General features: G+C 41.5%; 1 protein-coding gene across 1 annotated transcript in view; it reads right to left on the bottom strand.

Moving 5' to 3' along the window:
* STRIP2 (striatin interacting protein 2) overlaps positions 1-18,379 on the bottom strand; it is a 41,482-nt gene that overhangs the window by 2,864 nt on the left and 20,239 nt on the right. Inside the window, exons 13-20 of the mRNA XM_072147515.1 lie at positions 16,783-16,854; positions 16,235-16,309; positions 13,964-14,061; positions 12,988-13,114; positions 12,648-12,748; positions 8,064-8,130; positions 5,423-5,527; positions 1,408-1,612 (exon numbers count right to left, since the gene is read on the bottom strand). Of these exons, the coding sequence (XP_072003616.1) occupies positions 1,408-1,612; positions 5,423-5,527; positions 8,064-8,130; positions 12,648-12,748; positions 12,988-13,114; positions 13,964-14,061; positions 16,235-16,309; positions 16,783-16,854 (850 nt within the window). The remainder of the gene's footprint in view (positions 1-1,407; positions 1,613-5,422; positions 5,528-8,063; positions 8,131-12,647; positions 12,749-12,987; positions 13,115-13,963; positions 14,062-16,234; positions 16,310-16,782; positions 16,855-18,379) is intronic.

The raw sequence follows: 18,379 nt of genomic DNA on the forward strand, positions 1-18,379 counted from the left end.
GGATTTGTTAATTCATGCAGGGAAATGTGGTGGGCATGTCTTCTTCTCAGGAGATCCTTAGGGAGATATTACCTAATTTATGTCATATCTTCTCCCAACTTTCCACCTTAATTCAGGAGTAGCCACACCCCTCAGACATGACCAAGGGGGTGGATTAGGTGGTTAAAGTAACGTGCCACAAGGTACCCCTGAGGAAGCCGCATGAACGTGGTGATACACATGGGGATTCCTTTCTCCTCACGGCATATGGACTTTGGTAATATCATTATTATTTTTATATATATTTTTCATTTCATACTATAATCGCGATTTGTTGGCATGTGGCCAGAGCCTTTAGCATTTTATCTGCACTTATTCATAGGCAGTAGTAAGAAGAGTACACGGAGTGTACAGTGTTACCGAGAGGCACATGGTGATGTGCAAGTTTTTATGTGGTTTTAATGCATACCAATAAATATTTGGTTCTTATTTACATGTTTATGATTGAGCATGGTTTATGAATAACACTGGCCTTGTTGTTCTTTTTTTAGTAAGTTTGTGGAGCTGTTTGAGGATCTCTATGCCAATCCAATTAGTAAGAGTTCTGTTTTTTCTTTATTTTATCCCTTTTTATTTTACGGTTTGCTTTTATGTAGGTCTGTTATTTCTCCATTTTTGAAACTATTAAGAATTTTGTAACTATTTTTCATATTGAATAGTCATTTAATACGTTTTTCCTTGTGCTCTATACGTTCCCATAACTCTGGAGAGGTGAATTACCGCTAAGCCTTGTTACCTTGTGTGTGTCTGTGTGCTAGGTAGTAGCTATAGACATTGTGGGTGCAGGTGAACTGTACGGCACCTAGAAAAGTGTGTATCTGGGTGTATGTGTGCGGTCCTGGTGTAGTCGTCTCGTGAGCGTCGAGTAATGGCAGCAGTGAGTAGTGCAACTGTATCGGGGTGAAGAGTAGTTCTGTGCAGTAGCGTTCCATCGGCATGTAAGCGGTAAGGGGTTAAAGAGTGTGGTTGTGCGCACCCTGGGATGTGTTTAGTGTCTGGGATTCGGATCCGTTTGATTTCCCGGACTCGAGAATTGACTTGACTGGGTGTGCTGTGTGCTAGGGGAGTAGTAATTAGGATGCCATTTTGTGTAGGTGGGTGGAGCTTAAGAGATAATTTGCGTAGTTCCCAGGCGTAGGTGCATCCTGTGTTAGAACTCTGGTGTGGTGGGTTTGTGACAGTAAGCTTTCCAACGGTATTTGCTCAGCCTCATAAGGACAATGTGTCAACTATATTTCCTTCAGGGAACAGGATATACTGTCACCTGATTAACAAACCTTGTATTTTTAACTGATGCCCTGAAAGCATTGCAGGTGAAACTTCACATCATGCAGATTATAGATGTGAAAGTCTGTGATATTTACTTACCATTGCCATAGGCCCAGTCATCGTTCATTCTGTGGCGCACCATTTGGTAGATGGCAGACATAGTCTTCATGTTGCTCTTCCTCCACTGTCTTCCAAGATATTTAGTCTGAAGCTTTAAAAGCTTTAGCACATATAACTGCATCGTTGCCTGCTTGACTTTCAGGGCACGTTTTAGAATGGGGGCAGATTTAAACACCACTAACATCTGAGAACAGAATAAGACACATGGCAATAAGTGGGAAAACAGTACCTGGAGTCTTTTATATAAATGAACAGTTTCATTGTAAGTACAATCCACTTATAGGTTCACCCATACTGTACTTTAGCCGTCTGTCAGGACAATCTCAAATATCTCGTTATGTGAGCCCACCAGCCAGGGCCGGCTTAAGGTGTGGACACAGGGGGCCTGCGCCCAGGGGCCCCCACCATCCTACTCCTACATCTAGCAAGCTCCACTGTACAGGAGACAGATAACACTTGAGAGGGAGGCATGGGGAGGAGAATGTATGGCTGTAGCAAATTCCCGCTCTGTATGTAAGCAGAGCAGGAGACTGAGTACAGCAGAGATGAGGAAGAGAATCATCACCTGCCAGGGAAAAAAGAAGTGACCTCAGGTAACACAACATCTGGCGAGGAATTGGCTAGAGATAAGTATCCTCCCTCCTCCAAGTGTTTGCCTTGCGTCTAACATCCTGCCTTAAAGGGGTTGGACACTATTACATAAGTTGATAAGTGATTCAGCACTCCTGCTACTTACATATGTGCTGACTACAGACTCTGATTCTCTGACCATGCTTGTTTGTATACATGTCTGAACTCTGCAGAATAGGAGGGACTGCAGCAGGAGAGTGTGAGTCATCCTCCTTTCTCTTCTCCCAGTGTGTCAGCGAGACTGACCGAGAGAAAGAGGCACAGTGGGTGAGGACATGAGGACGGACTAGGGCAGTCAGAAACAAGAAGTTGTGTATATATGCAGAGGGCAGCATGGTGAGAACAGAGAAAGCCCCAAGCTCCTAAAGAAGGCCAAGACATATATTATATATATGACATGTCTAATGGAACAGAATTGAAAAGTGGCCAACCCCTCAAGCCACTTAGTGTCCTATGTGTAGGAGTTGTCTATTAAATGTGAAGCTATAACACACCTGCAGACCCTTACTACCTCTGCATCTCTCCTATATACTGCCCCTCCCACTGCAAGTCTGTATAATGAGGTTTTGCAAAAACCTGCTTTTTACCAGGATTCATCTTATTCAGGGTCCAAACTAGAGAAACCTGGAGCTGGACCTGGAATTCTTTTACATGTTGCGATTTTTATTCACCATCACTTAGTGGATACTACTGGCGGTCTACATTTACTTTTTTTTATTATTTTAAGTACATTTTGAGGGCGTCTTTACCAGTTTTATCGCCCAGGGGCGTACAGCAGGCAACAGGGAACATTACCATATGCATGGCAAGAATGCCAAACACATGGCCATGATCATTTACACACCAGTGTTGGAATAAAAGAAATGTAACCATGGCTATATTTCCCATTTTAAAAACTACACCCCTGAAGGAATTACTATACCCCAAATAGAAAATTGAACCAATGCTGCATTAACTATCCACAGAAAAAAAGAACATATAAGCTGTGAAAGGTACATTGGGTACACCAAATCCTGCACTTGTTTGCTACCATCTCTAGGGTGGAACGGAGGCATTTTGGGTGATTCAATCTTTGTGCCTTTTCTGGGGTGTACCCTTCCCAAGTTTTGCTCTAAACCTGATTTTGAGGGTTTTGCCATTGGTAAAGGTGGTGTGATCATTTTTACATTAATGTGCTCACATATGGCAATTTTTTCGCAGGATGAGAGAAATTGTATAATTTTTCATCCAAATATAATTTAGCCAAAACTGAAAACCCGTCAAAATCAAGAATGCTAAACCAGGGACAATTACTCATATATCCAAGCACCGTGACTGTGGTAATTTATATTTCTAATCCATGGCCTCCTTCCTTCTACCGTGTTTCTCCAAAAATAAGACAATGGGGCTTATTTACTAAGGGTCACGGATCACACTTTAGTCAGACTGTTCACGGTTTTCAGGATTAGCGCACCTGTGACTGCTTTCATGCGACAGAAATCGGGGGGGGGGGGGGAGGGGGTGCCGTTGGATGAACCGACTGATTCGGACTGAGTGTGGGATTTAACTTTTAAATTGTGTTGCAAGACAATGCACTAACATGCGCCAGAAAGAAGATGGTGAACTCCGGCGGACCTGAGCGGGGAATATTATGCTGGATGCACACGATCTTAGTGAATCGTGGCACAGTGCATTATCGTTGGACAATGTACTTTCTTGAACTCCGCAGGATCAAGTAAGAAAATGTGCCCCAGTGTCTTATATTAATTAGATTTTATTTTCAAGGGGTGTCTTATTCTTTCAGGAACAAAAATTTACGTTTATTGTTGAACAAAAAAAAAAAAAAATCTCAACATTTATAATATCCTCTAGTCATGTCATCACATCAGTATAACCATCTGAATTCCATCAAGATAGTCTAGTGACTCCATTTCCATGTACATTTTTTATTTAAAGGGGTATTCCAGGAATCAGCAGAATTCATATACAAATGAGTCAGTAAAATATAAGCTTATATGTAATTAGTTGTTATTTAAAATTTTGCTTTCATTAGCAGAAAAATGCTGCTAACATAGACTGTAATGCCACTATGTTTGGCTGTAGTAACATCATTACTATGGTGACAGCAGTACAGTCTGTTAGATCCTGACTGGGAGCAGAACATAAGAGAGAGGAGGAGTTACTGCGAACTAAAGGATAACTCCTCATACTTGAGTTTTGTTATATTCATTTATTTATAGAATCAGGGGTTTTTGTATCATATTCCAGGAATACCCCTTTTAAGGACTATTAGGTCAACAACTTCTCTAACATCCTTAGAATTCACCAAACTCAGAATTTCATACTAAATTTCTTGTGACTACATTTATTTTGGAATCACTGGCCCTAATCGCTCATATTTAGCAACAGCACTTTCCTTCAATGAGAACTTCTTGTTCAGGTGGCTGCTCATAGCGCATTTGCAACGCAACAGTCCGTGATTTTATCCCATTATTTTTTTTTCACCCATGTCACAACATCTTGCAATGTCTAAACGATCTACTAATACTAATGTATTGTGTGGAGGGAGCTGTAGCAATGACTACCGCTATTCTTCATAGAAGGCCTTATATTTCTAAGTTTCAAAAAATTGCACTAAGACTTAATTTTGGGTTGTTACCAGGGCTCCTCCATGCTGCAGATTCACAAGCTGTTAGACGGTTTCGCCCTCCACTCTGCTCCCTCATGTAACTTCACTGCAGCACAGGAAATGCTCCTGTACAGTGTAACAGCCTAGTATCTACAGCACAGAGGAGCTCAAGTAACAACCCCAGGAACTCTTCATGCTATTTAGCAGAGTTGAAAATTCATTTAGAACAAAGCAGGCCATGGATAAAAAAAAATCTAAAAAGATTACCACAGTCACTGTGTCTGGATCCAAGTGTCCTTGCTTTATCCTTATTAAAGATTTCCTTTAATAACAAGAAAAACTTCAGCCCCTTTTTGGGAGGCATAAAGTGCTTGTAAACCAAGCACACTGACATACTGGTTTGTGCCCCCTCTGGCAGGATCCGCTCTTTTAGCTTCATATGCCCTTATTTTTTTTACAAAAACAAGGCTTTAAAATATATGCAAATGAGACTTAACGGCTCCATTAACATCTATGGAGCCTGGAGCCCCTAAGGCTCATTTGCATAATTTTGAATGCCTTTTTTGTAAAAATAAGGACATAAAAAACTAAAAGAACAGCACATCCTGCGAGATACAGCAAAGACCAGCATGTACGTGTGCTGTATTTAAAATCCTTGATCTTAATGGTAGATTTCCTTTAATTTGTTATATATATATATATATATATATACACAAACAAAACATTTTCTTAAAAACTATGTGGTTACCCACTCACCATGGTGCGGGAGTGCTTCCATTTAGTGAGCTTGTTTAGGATCCTCAGCAAATTTATGCAGGAAAATAAATTTCTCCAGCAGAACTGATTGTTGTCTCCTGATTCCTGAAAGGGAAAAGATAGCACACGTAGCAGCTAGTGATCACGTGTCCTTGTCACTTTACAGTAACAACTTTCTTCTTTAGAACAAGCAGTCATTTTGTTTCCTGGTAACTAATAACTTTTTTTCTGTATCCATTTAACATATGTAGTGATTTGCATTTACAGTCAACACATTTTTTCATGCGACATATGCTCTACAACTTCTTCAATATACACTCAGGGCCACTTTATTAGGTACACCATGCTAGTAACGGGTTGGACCCCCTTTTGCCTTCAGAACTGCCTCAATTCTTCGTGGCATAGATTCAACAAGGTGCTGGAAGCATTCCTCAGAGATTTTGGTCCATATTGACATGATGGCATCACACAGTTGCCGCAGATTTGTCGGCTGCACATCCATGATGCGAATCTCCCGTTCCACCACATCCCAAAGATGCTCTATTGGATTGAGATCTGGTGACTGTGGAGGCCATTTGAGTACAGTGAACTCATTGTCATGTTCAAGAAACCAGTCTGAGATGATTCCAGCTTTATGACATGGCGCATTATCCTGCTGAAAGTAGCCATCAGATGTTGGGTACATTGTGGTCATAAAGGGATGGACATGGTCAGCAACAATACTCAGGTAGGCTGTGGCGTTGCAACGATGCTCAATTGGTACCAAGGGGCCCAAAGAGTGCCAAGAAAATATTCCCCACACCATGACACCACCACCACCAACCTGAACCGTTGATACAAGGCAGGATGGATCCATGCTTTCATGTTGTTGACGCCAAATTCTGACCCTACCATCCGAATGTCGCAGCAGAAATCGAGACTCATCAGACCAGGCAACGTTTTTCCAATCTTCTACTGTCCAATTTCGGTGATCTTGTGCAAATTGTAGCCTCAGTTTCCTGTTCTTAGCTGAAAGGAGTGGCACCCGGTGTGGTCTTCTGCTGCTGTAGCCCATCTGCCTCAAAGTTCGACGTACTGTGCGTTCAGAGATGCTCTTCTGCCTACCTTGGTTGTATCGGGTGGCGATTTGAGTCACTGTTGCCTTTCTATCAGCTCGAACCAGTCTGCCCATTCTCCTCTGACCTCTGGCATCAACAAGGCATTTCCGCCCACAGTACTGCCGCTCACTGGATGTTTTTTCTTTTTCGGACCATTCTCTGTAAACCCTAGAGATGGTTGTGCGTGAAAATCCCAGTAGATCAGCAGTTTCTGAAATACTCAGACCAGCCCTTCTGGCACCAACAACCATGCCACGTTCAAAGGCACTCAAATCCCCTTTCTTCCCCATACTGATGCTCGGTTTGAACTGCAGGAGATTGTCTTGACCATGTCTAAATGCCTAAATGCACTGAGTTGCCGCCATGTGATTGGCTGAAATTAAGTGTTAACGAGCAGTTGGACAGGTGTACCTAATAAAGTGGGCGGTGAGTGTATAGTAAGGCTTTTCAACATTACTAAATCATAACAACAAATAGCAATATTGCACAGAACTAGTGATTTATTATGACCTATAGCAATTGAACATTGTTATATCTCATTGAATAACAAATGATTTGCAATTCATTTATTTTTAAGATTATTTATTGTACTACCACCAATTGGCCACAAGGAGGTAGCAGATAACCATTGTATCTGTGAAATAAAAAAACACTACTATTCCGCACTAGAATGATACATGATACCTGACCACACACGTTACCTAGACCAGCGATCGGGAACCTTTTTGGCCGAGAGAGCCATGGATGCCACATACAGTATTTTAAAGTGTAATTCTGTGGGAGCCATACAATTGGAATATGCCGCACAGTAGATAGGTAGCCACAGAACATGCCCCCTAACAAATAGGTACCCACTGCACATGTCCCCCAGTAGCTAGCTCCTTGTCACTCCATTATTGCTTACGCAAAGGCGTCTGGGTCATAGAGAGGAATGAATGCTGGCATCGGGTGTCCACTACTCTCTATGACCCAGGTGCGTCTCCTAAGCAATGATGCTGGCAGCAACGACACCTGGATCACACGTATAGTGTTCATAGCCGTGTGTGCCTTGTACGCACACCACTCCGCCATTTATTAGATTTGTCTGCGCGTCAGAGGCATTCATCAAAAGAGCCACATCTGGCTCCCGAGCCATAGGTTCTCTACCCCTGACCTGGACCCCAATATGAACTATGTTACCATGTTTTGCCTGAAAATTACTAAAGTCTTTTTTCACTGAATCAGATCACTTGTTAAGTATAAGCTGCGGCCACTATGGACAGCCAGTCCTTTGACTGACTGCCATATAACATTACAGTCTCCCTACATCAGTAATAATCTTCAGGTACATGGTTTGCCACCAGCAATGCAAAGATAATGCACAGTAACCCCCTGTATGATGCCTTTGTACATAAACCATGCAAACCCTTTTTTTTTTATTAGTATACAAGCCTTCATAAAGCTGCTTTACACACAAAGTGAGGAGAAAGCACTAAAGACAATCTTAGTACATATAATAAATATGGCTGTGAAGGAAAAGCTGTTGCTCTCTACAGATTTCTTACCAGGCTTTCAGCCGTTAGTTCAGGCAACTCGTGGACAACACACGATGGAAAGTCCAGAAGACAAATACTAGGAAAATGAAGGGGGATATACTAGAATTAACAGACAATCTGGGATTTATACACTACTAAACCTATGACAGCTTTAATTAAAGATTTACAAAAAAATAACAGTGTATGTACTAGTGAATGAAGAACCTCCTAACGTGCAGTGCATGGTGTCTCTAGGTAGTCAATTCCTTTGTGCACCAAGACAAATCTCTAAAAACCTACTTAAAGCATGGGGAAAGATATGTGTGTATCTGATGATGCTACACATATAATATAGGGCTGGAATAAGAAGTGAAAGGTGGAGAGATGGCTATTTTAGATTTAGGCATAAAGCCATATATGGGTTTAATATACCCCCACATCCTAATGCTCCTCATCTCCTAACCACTTGTCCAAAATGCCAAAGTCCAGCTACTAATCTTTTCGATGGCATGTGGACGTGTCCGAAAATAAAACAATTCTAGCAACAGTTGGTAACTCAGATTAAGGATAAATTAAAAATGAATCTACCTATGGAACCCCGGTTACTCCTACTACATTGCAATATGCTAATAGACTTCACACTACCTGGGGTTTTGCATGTACAGTATATACTGTATACTGGCAGCCTAGCGAGCCATTCTGGCAAAGTGGCTACAACCTCAATGCCCCCAAATTAGTGAAGTAATGCAACTGATAAAAAATATATGCAACTGGAGAAAGTGGAGGTAGAAAACCAGAAAGCAAAGATGACTAAAAAATTTTTTGATAAGTGGGGAGGTTATTTGGCTAGTATGTGCTCAGATGAAAAGTTTATAGTGCAACCCTTTATGAACACCATTTGGTATGTACGAGCTGACATAGCAGGTACATGGGTAGGCTCAAAGTGACTTGAAGAAAATATGAGAAGTCTAAGTGTAGTTCTTACAGGGAAGGAAATTTTTGAGACCAAAAAGGAACCAACATTGGCTAGTGACACCTAATTAAGTAGGAAAAAATAAATGACACGCCTGTGATAAGGGGAGGGGGGGGAAATGATTTTTTTTTTTTGGTATACAGGCGGTCCCCTACTTAAGAACACTCAACTTACATACGACCCCTAGTTACAAACGGACCACTGGATATTGGTAATTTATTGTACTTTAGTCCTAGGCTACAATAATCAGCTGTAAGAGTTATCACAGGTGTCTGTAATGAAGCTTTACTGTTAATCCTGATTCTTATGACAACCCAACATTTTTAAAATCCAATTGTCACAGAGACCAAAAAAGTTCTGGCTGGGATTACAATGATAAAATATACAGTTCCGACTTACATACAAACTCAACTTAAGAACAAACTTACAGACCCTATCTTGTATGTAAACCGGGGACTGCCTGTATTTATATGTTTTTTTTTGTTGCTAACAATAAAGGTGTCACCTCTAGCGGGCTCCTGCACCATCCTCTTCTCCTGCAAAGTTTTAACATGTTGGAATAAAGAATTGTTTTACTACTACAGCGGTGAGTGCCAGCACCATTTCTTTTCTGGACAAATTGCATTTTTCATGAAATCGTGGAGGTTTGTGAGCTAGAGCACCTCCTTATACTTTTCTTCCAGGATTCTTATTGTCCCATTTCGGTTTTCCCATATGTCTCCGTACAAATTGTGTGCCCCTCATGTTCTTCTGTTTTCCATAGTATTTTTTACTAGCAATGCTACTTCATATAACTTGATGACTTGCATGTAATTATAAAAACATATATTTGCTTAAATATAAGAACTATAGCTCACATGTATGAGTAGGTGATACATAACTGTCATAAATCTGATGTTTTTGATATGATGGAAAAAAAAAAAAAAATCTCAGGTACAAATGGTTTCCTGACAAATCCACTTCAAAACTAAAGACTGTCCATGTTTTATCGCATGGACGTTTTCTTGGAGTCATTTTCTGTGTGACTTTCAGTTTTACATTTAGAGGTCTTCTTGTTTGCTTAGATGCAATTCTGCTATTTTTGGAATAAGGCTTCTTCCTGGTAACCCTTCCAAACAAGCCATACTTGTACTGCTATGAACTTGTACATTCCACAAGCAGACTGAGCCCTGTACAGTCCGAGTTGTACCTCTTGGGTTTCTTCTGAATTTTTTACATGGTCTGTCCTTGGGGAAATTCGCTAGGCCCTCTGCTACTGGTAAGACTGTCAGCTGTCTTGAATGTTTTCAGCTTGTGAATAAGTAGAATGCTAAGCTTCAAATGGTTTGGAAATTGCCTTGTAATACTCCATAAAAAAAGAAAGAATTCCCTCTTTGAACTCTTTGGTTGTACATATTCGGACATAATAAATATGAAAATCTTCTGCTTTTACAAGGGTGTATGTTTTTTCCCCCCATCAAACAGAATCAAATATATATGAACAGCTACAATGGGTGCTTCGTGTCATAGAAATAATAATACATAATTTCTTTATATAGCGCACACAGATTACGCAGCGCTACACAGAGATTGCCGAATCTATCTCGGTCTTCATGGGGCTCACAATCTAATTAACCTACCAGTTTTTTGAATTGCGGGAGGAAACCGGAGGACTGCATATTGAGGGTATTAGTTCCTGCTCAGTTATACGTTGTGCAAATTTGTGAACATTTTCAGGTAAAATTTAGAAAAACTGTAATCATAAATTGCAGGATTATTGGTGGAACCATATTGGAGAAATGACTGCCAAAACAGAGGACACGGAACAGAGAAGCCCCTGGCAGTCATAGAAGATCACCATGTCATTTATCTGCAGAGACTCTTGGAGACCAGTCTTTAGGAAATTCCTTTTCACACAAAATATTATATATACATATAACATCATCTACCAATAATAGCGGTTTCTGAGCTCCTTTAAAAATAACATCTGTCTTGTTGTATACTATTGCACAGCGGGCCACAATGGTTAACTGCCTGACTTGTCACAGTGAACAGACAATCAGGAGGTAAATAGTAATGAGGTGGATCCTCTTATATCCTCTAGTCCCCTGGTTTGTTCTTTACTGCTATCCATCTGTAATAGGATGAGACGCTTCTCTGGACTCCAGGTTATGGCAGCGGTTCTATAGTAATTGTGTATATGGTAGAAGCTCCTGTCCACCACATATACAGTGTCCAGCACTAGGCTGATTATTTGGCGATATTTTGGAAAATTACCATTTCAGGAAATGGTCATTCCAGATCACATGCCGGCATTAAGGATTCACCTACCAGGTGTACGATTAGCAAATGCTAGTAAGTAGTTTGTGCTACCTCCAGAAGTTCTCTGATGACTCTGATGGCTATAGTAGGCCTCATTACTGGTGAGAAGGACAGGGAGTACAAAGAATCAATCCAGGAATTTGTGAATTGGTGCCAGCAAAACCACCTTAGGATAAATGCTAGGAAGACCAAAGAGCTGGTGGTGGACTTCCAAAACCGCAGTCCTCCTTCTCAACCAGTGGTCATCCATGGGACGGACATTGAGGCAGTGAAGTCCTATAAGTACTTGGGTGTCCTCCTCAACAATAATCTAGAATGGGCAGAGAACATAAATGCACTTCACAGAAAGGGTCGGAGCAGACTAAACCTGCTGAGGAGGTTGAGGGCATTTGGAGTGCATGGTGCACTTCTTAAGACCTTCAACTATGTAGTGGCATCAGTCATCTTCTTTAGTGTAGTCTCTTGGGGAAGCAGCAAATCGGCTAAGGAGAGGAGCAAACTGGACAAACTGATTAGGAAAACCAGCTCTGTCCTGGGGGTCCTCTTTACACAGTGCAGGTGGTAGCCTAGAGGAGGATACTGTCCATGTTGATATCTATTCTGGAGAATGCATGACACTATGGTGGCATTGGGGAGCACCTTCAGTGACCGACTGCTTCACCCAAAGTGTGAGAGGAAGTGTTATCGGAAGTCATTCTTCCCCGCTGTGATCAGGCTGTTCAACAAACAACGCCCAAACGGAAGTAACCTGTGCTCAGCACCTAACCAGTGGTGCAGGTCCCAACCACAGATTGAATACCTACTACCGATCATTACTTTTTTTTTTTTTTGTTCTGTCATTGTTTGTACTGCACTCTCCGTAATTTCTCTGCTGCTGTAACGTTGGGAATTTCCCCACTTTGGGACCAATAAAGGATTATCTTATGTATAAGAATGACGTGTTACCAGCAAATGCAAACTTTTTGAAGATGAATCATTTGTTTTATCCTCATAGAGTAATTAGGCAAAGATCATAAATAACTTTCCGAGAATTGTCCATATACAACCATTGTCCTGCTCATCGACCCACACAGAAGGGCCCTTAAAATTCAGTGGTTTTGGATACAATCAACAGTTTTCCTTACAACAGGCCTGACGTTACAATGGAAGTCTTGGAACGAATGACTATCACAGAACACTATAAATAAACACAAGTAATGATAATGTGTGAAGAATTATGTAATAATCCATTAAACTGAATGTAGTATCCCATATGTCATTCCCGCTGCCCCTCATAACTCATATAAGTGAATCGGTTGAGTCTATGAGTAAATAAAATCTAAGTAATACGCAGCTCCCACCTGTTCTTGGCACAAATGTAGGACATAATGTTCTGGTTGAAGAATTTCAGTATCAGAGGGATGCAGTTCGCGAACACCAGGTGCTGGGAGACGTACTCAAACTGAAAAATAAAAGCACAATAGACACACAAACTACATAGCAGCTAATTCATGTGCACCGTCACTTCTTCCATTCTAATAGAGATGTAGGAAGCCCTACACAAATGTTTAGGGAAGTAGGATGTTAACAAAGGATGCCAAGGAGCTCTTCACTACACACAGCATGACCCTTGTAATACCAAGTGTCTTGGTGGCGTATGCACACTACATTACTGTACAATAAGGGGGTAACATCGCTCACCTGGTAAATGTGGTTTAGCTTGAAGTGTTTCAACAGCAACAGTAACAAGGCAGACACACTCTTTACAATGATCTCTTTGTGACGATTCACATCAATTCCCAGCTTCATGCTTTGCAGTACAGTGACCCTGAATTCACAATACAATGGTTGGGTGTAAACAGGATTGGTAGAATTTTACTTTTTATTATAACTAGCACTACATTGTGCCTAACTTTCCAAAATTACTCCATGTTAGGGCCAGTTCACATCTCCATCAGGTCTTCAGTTATCTTGAGAAAAAGCCAGAACACATGGAACAAGTGCAAGTCTTTCCATTATCTACACAGAGGTTAGATAGAATGGAAATGCATCTTTTCTGTGCGGTCGACCACTCCTGGTTTGGCCGGTTTATTGACAGTGTAACAGATGGTGAAGCTAGAACATGGAGGGGTAAGACGCTGGTTACGCTGATAACGCAGATCTGATTGATGGAGATTGAAGCTGTAGGATCCTCACCAGTGTTTAGATAGAAGATGATCCCTTTCTATCTAATGAATAGAGTAATAGCAGCTTTGGTTATACTCTGTGGTTGGTCATATATTGTGAAGCACAGTTACATGGACAGTGAAGGGAGCATCGCCCTCGTTGTGATTACTATGTTATCACTTATCCTGTGCATAGGGAATATCTTGACACTACCCCTTTAAAAAAAATATGCCCCTATTTGGACCTTACAGCCACGTATAGATGTACGGCACATTTATGGTAACTAGAGACGGCTGGTAGGGGGAATGTATGGCCCTGAGCACTGCAGTGTATACTGCCTCTCTCTGCAATGCACTCCATAAGGTATTTTATTATTTGTGACTAAGAAAGTTAGAATTAAATTAAGATAATATCAAAAATGGACAAACCCTTTAGTCATCTGCCAACAGCAACATCATGTGCCATGTAGGAGTGTACGTTTCTAAATCTGCAAATATAGATATCTACTCACGGCATTTCCTCAGGGAGGATATCGGCTAGAATATTAATGGAATCAGTCTTGGCTTTAGATGTAGGGGCAGCTGCCAGGAGTATCTTCAGGAGGGCAATCTGCCAAAGTATAGAATATTTAGTGACATACATTACATAAATACATACTATGTATACGGTTCTATCATGGAGCATGTGCCTTTATTCACACAGGACATTTCACATCCGCTACTTTTTCATTTGGGAAAAGGAAAACTTGAGGTCTGCATTCTGCTAACAGTGCCCCTCCCCCATAGCCCAAGAAGTGTAATGGGTATATGGTAGGGAGATACCATACATGGCATATTGAAATTAAGCAGAATATAAGTATTGTCCTGAATATAAGAACTGTCCTATTAAAACTGACATAAAGGGAACCTGTCATCAGGATTTCACATTTTCACCTAATGACAGATTCCCAAAGCCTTTAAAATCTTATTGGGAAATGGTATTAAACAGTTTACATTACTGGTGCCACTCACTTTTAAAAGTATAATAATAATAACCTGGCTCTCTGCCGGACAATTGGATCGAGTCACAGCGGTGTCTATGCAAGGCTGCAATCTGTGTGTAATCATCATATCCTCTCTGCTAGGTTCTCTCCCCTCCCTCATGCAGACTGGAGGTGACCCAATGCTCCAAGCAAAGCTCAGCAGAGATAATGATGATGATGACAGAAGGACTCTGATGCCCCAGTGACCCGATGCAGTTTGCTGGCTTTTAAAAGTGAGTGAAACCAGTAATGTTAATTATAAAAGCAGGTTGGGAAGTAGAATAGTAGAATTAAATAGGCTCTGGGAACCTGTCCATAAGTGAAAATGTGAAATCCTGATGATAGGTTCCCTTTAAAATGAATTGATAACATGTATGAAGTCAGCGTGTGTTGTGCGTTTTATTATTCTTCTCGGTCATACTGCACATTACAGTAAAGTGTTTAAAAACCACACAATGATATAACATATGATTATCAATTTAATGGGGGGGGGGGGGGGAGTAAACATCCCACAGAGCGCCTGTTAATTGATTTTCTGAATATTCATTTCCTAAAAATCAATAGACTCTGTTCTGGTTTCCTTATGTAACAATTATTATTGTAACTTTCATGCAGTTTTGTTGAGACCCTATGAAAAAACTACATATGTGGCCAGTGAGGGGCTGTAGAAAAAAATTTAAAAAAGTACTTACCTCCGTGGTCCCTCCCGATGTCTCTCGGCTGTTCACAGCGTAAACTAACAGGGGAATGAGGACGGAGAGATGGCAGCAAGTACAACTTTATTTTTTCAAGCTATCTCCCCCCACCAGCCACATATGTACTTTTCATAGAGTCTCGGACAACCCTTTTAATACATCTTCATAGTTGTTACTGGTTTTCCTTTATAAATTCTCTTCATAGAAAATTAAGTGCTATTGTTGGGACAAACACTATGGGGCACATTTACTAAGGGTCCGTCGGACACATTTCCGTCGGGTTTCCCGAATATTTCTGATTTGCACCGGGTTTTTTGTTGCACGCGAGCGGATTGCGGATTTCATGCAACACAAATCGGGAGGGTGGCCGTCGCAAGCCATGCACTTACATGCACCCGGAAGAAGAAGGTGAACTCCGGCGGACCTGAGCGGGGAAGCGACACATGCAGGAAATTGGACGCACAATCTTAGTGAATCACGGCAGCTCCAAATCCCCGTCGGACATTCCAGATCGGTCACGTCAACGGGGCGGGTTAGTAAATGTGCCCCCATCTCTTAATCCACAGTGTAGGGGATATGTGTCTTTATGCTGTGGTTTGAGCACTGGTAACTCCTAAGCAGCACTGAATGCCCTATCCTATGTGAATGAAGTGGTGGGGTACCCGCATCTTCACCACTTCAATATTTTCAGAAAAACCCCTTATTAGATCATAGGGAAGATGCCCGCGTTTGGTCTTCAACATACGGACCTGAACTCCCAGCATCATAATCCTCTATGATGCTAGGAGTCCCTGCATCCACATATTCAGAAAAGTCATTCTACTGGGATTTTTGCCGATTAGGACACTGGGAATTCTGCTCCCTGCACAGCATTTGGTTGTGGAAATAGGGCCTATTTTTTTACACAGGTATATATGCTAATAGTGTATAATAAAAAGCAAAATACACCCTTAAGAATCAGGGTCAAAAGAACATATGTTAAAGCACATCATAAATGTGTGAAGTAGCAGGTACACACAATGACAGCGATTTCCTTATGTACTTCAATTACATGAATACATCTTACCATGTACTGAGGTATGTTGTACAACATGGCCTTGTACAGACATTCAGCTGCAGTCTCCTCTACATCTTCTTCTCCCTACACACGTAAAGCAATAGTCTTTACAGTAAGCTGGACACCATCAAATTTGTGTAGTATCTTATTTGGTAAAAGAGCAGTGGGTGGATGCACACTGGTATGTCCCACTGTAGGAGACTGTGTGCATACAAGCAGCAGTGCATCCATTTTGATCAGATTTGGGGTGGATCTCCTTAAAACCCAACCCAATAAGCACTGTGTGACAATTACCGTATTTTTCAGACTGTAAGGTGCACCAGATTATAAGGCGCTCCTGATTAGAAGGATGAATGACCAGCAGGTGGCAGACCTGTGCACAGTTCAAGGCAGCTGTTGTCTGTCAGTATGGTTCATATAGAACCGTTCTTTGATTTTCTGAGAAAATCAAAGAATTTTTTTGTGCGCCTTATAGTCCGAAAAATACGGGTATGTACAATTATTACAGTTTATATATGTGCATTTACATTAATCATTTTGGTAACCTTTGCCCTTACCAGTGACATAGGACATTTTTCCAATTCTTCTTCCTTTTTTATCTGGATGTCCGCAACTGAAACATACTTATGCTGCAGAAATAAATGTGCATGTTTTCACACATGATAGCAGAAATCTATACGAAAATGAGGGTTAGTCAAGTTCCTAATTAAAAAAAAAAAAAGGGAAATACCCTTCACACACTCTGCTTTTTACATCTGAGACAATAACTTGTGACTATATTCTTACATGTTGTAGACAGAAAAATACAATGGAGACATTTATGTTAAAGTGTTATTTGTGGTAAATACCACTTAATACAACAAGCCCCTCGCCAAAACTTTTCTTTAAAGGTAACCTGTCACCACACTAATTCCCCACTCCCCCAGGCCCAGAAACAGTACCTTCTTCTTTAATATGCATGTCTCCTGGATCTCTTTTTAGCATATTTATAGGTTGCAGCACGAATGAAAAATCATCTTTTATAATTTTTTATGATGTAAACATGCAGTCGCGCAACCCCCGCCTCCTCTGCAGTCGCGCAACCCCCGCCTCCTCTGCAGTCGCGCAACCCCCGCCTCCTCTGCAGTCGCGCAACCCCCGCCTCCTCTGCAGTCGCGCAACCCCCGCCTCCTGCTGTGAGTCTGCTCTGCCCACTCCATGCATCTGGTGTCCCAGCCCTGCCTAGATCTAGAAGGCAGGGCTGAGCCTAATGCATGAAGTGAGCAGAGCAAACTGACCTGCCTAACTGCATCATACAAAAGAATAAAAGATGATTTTTTATTCATGCTACAAACTAGAAATATGCCAAAAACACCTCTAGGGGTCGTACATATTACAGAATAAGATACTGTTTGTGGGCTTGGAGGGGGGTTAGTGTGGTGACAGATTACCTTTAAAGCTGTGGCAGAGCAGTTAGCAATAGTTTACTGCAGGATAGGCCAGGGAATGCGATTGTCTAGGGATTCAGCCCCCAGATGCACAGCTGGTTCCTGGATGCAGGAAGCAATGTTACTGCTCCCTGTGTCCTCTTGTTTAACCCAGATAGTGCTGTCGCCTAAGTAATGACGTCATCATTGCTGCCTGGGTCATAGAGAAAACATCTGTAACATCATGCTGCCAGCATCCTGGAAGAGAAGAACAGGGGAGCGAGGAGGAGGCTTCAGGGAGTACAGGTAGGCTATTATGCAGGTTATTTTTTTATGCTGTACTGCATATGTAATGGCAGCATGTGCTGGCCTGAGCCCTCTTTATACTGGGAACATGTGCTGGCCTGGGCTACCTATATACACTGATGACATGTGCTGGCCTGGGCTACCTATATACTGGGAACATGTGCTGGCCTGGGCTACCTATATACTGGGGACATGTGCTGGCCTGGGCTACCTTTATACTGGGAACATGTGCTGGCCTGGGCTACCTATATACTGGGGACATGTGCTGGCATGGGCTACCTTTATACTGGGGACATGTGCTGGCCTGGGCTACCTTTATACTGAGGGTACTATGCTATTTAAATTAATTAGGAGGTTCTGGTGTTAAATATAATGGGGCGGAAACTATATGGTAGTATATATTATAAAATATTGAGGGATCACTGTGTATTATCTGTAGAAG

The sequence above is a fragment of the Engystomops pustulosus genome, chromosome 4 (genome assembly GCF_040894005.1).
Source record: "Engystomops pustulosus chromosome 4, aEngPut4.maternal, whole genome shotgun sequence".
In the NCBI taxonomy this organism is placed as follows: domain Eukaryota; kingdom Metazoa; phylum Chordata; class Amphibia; order Anura; family Leptodactylidae; genus Engystomops; species Engystomops pustulosus.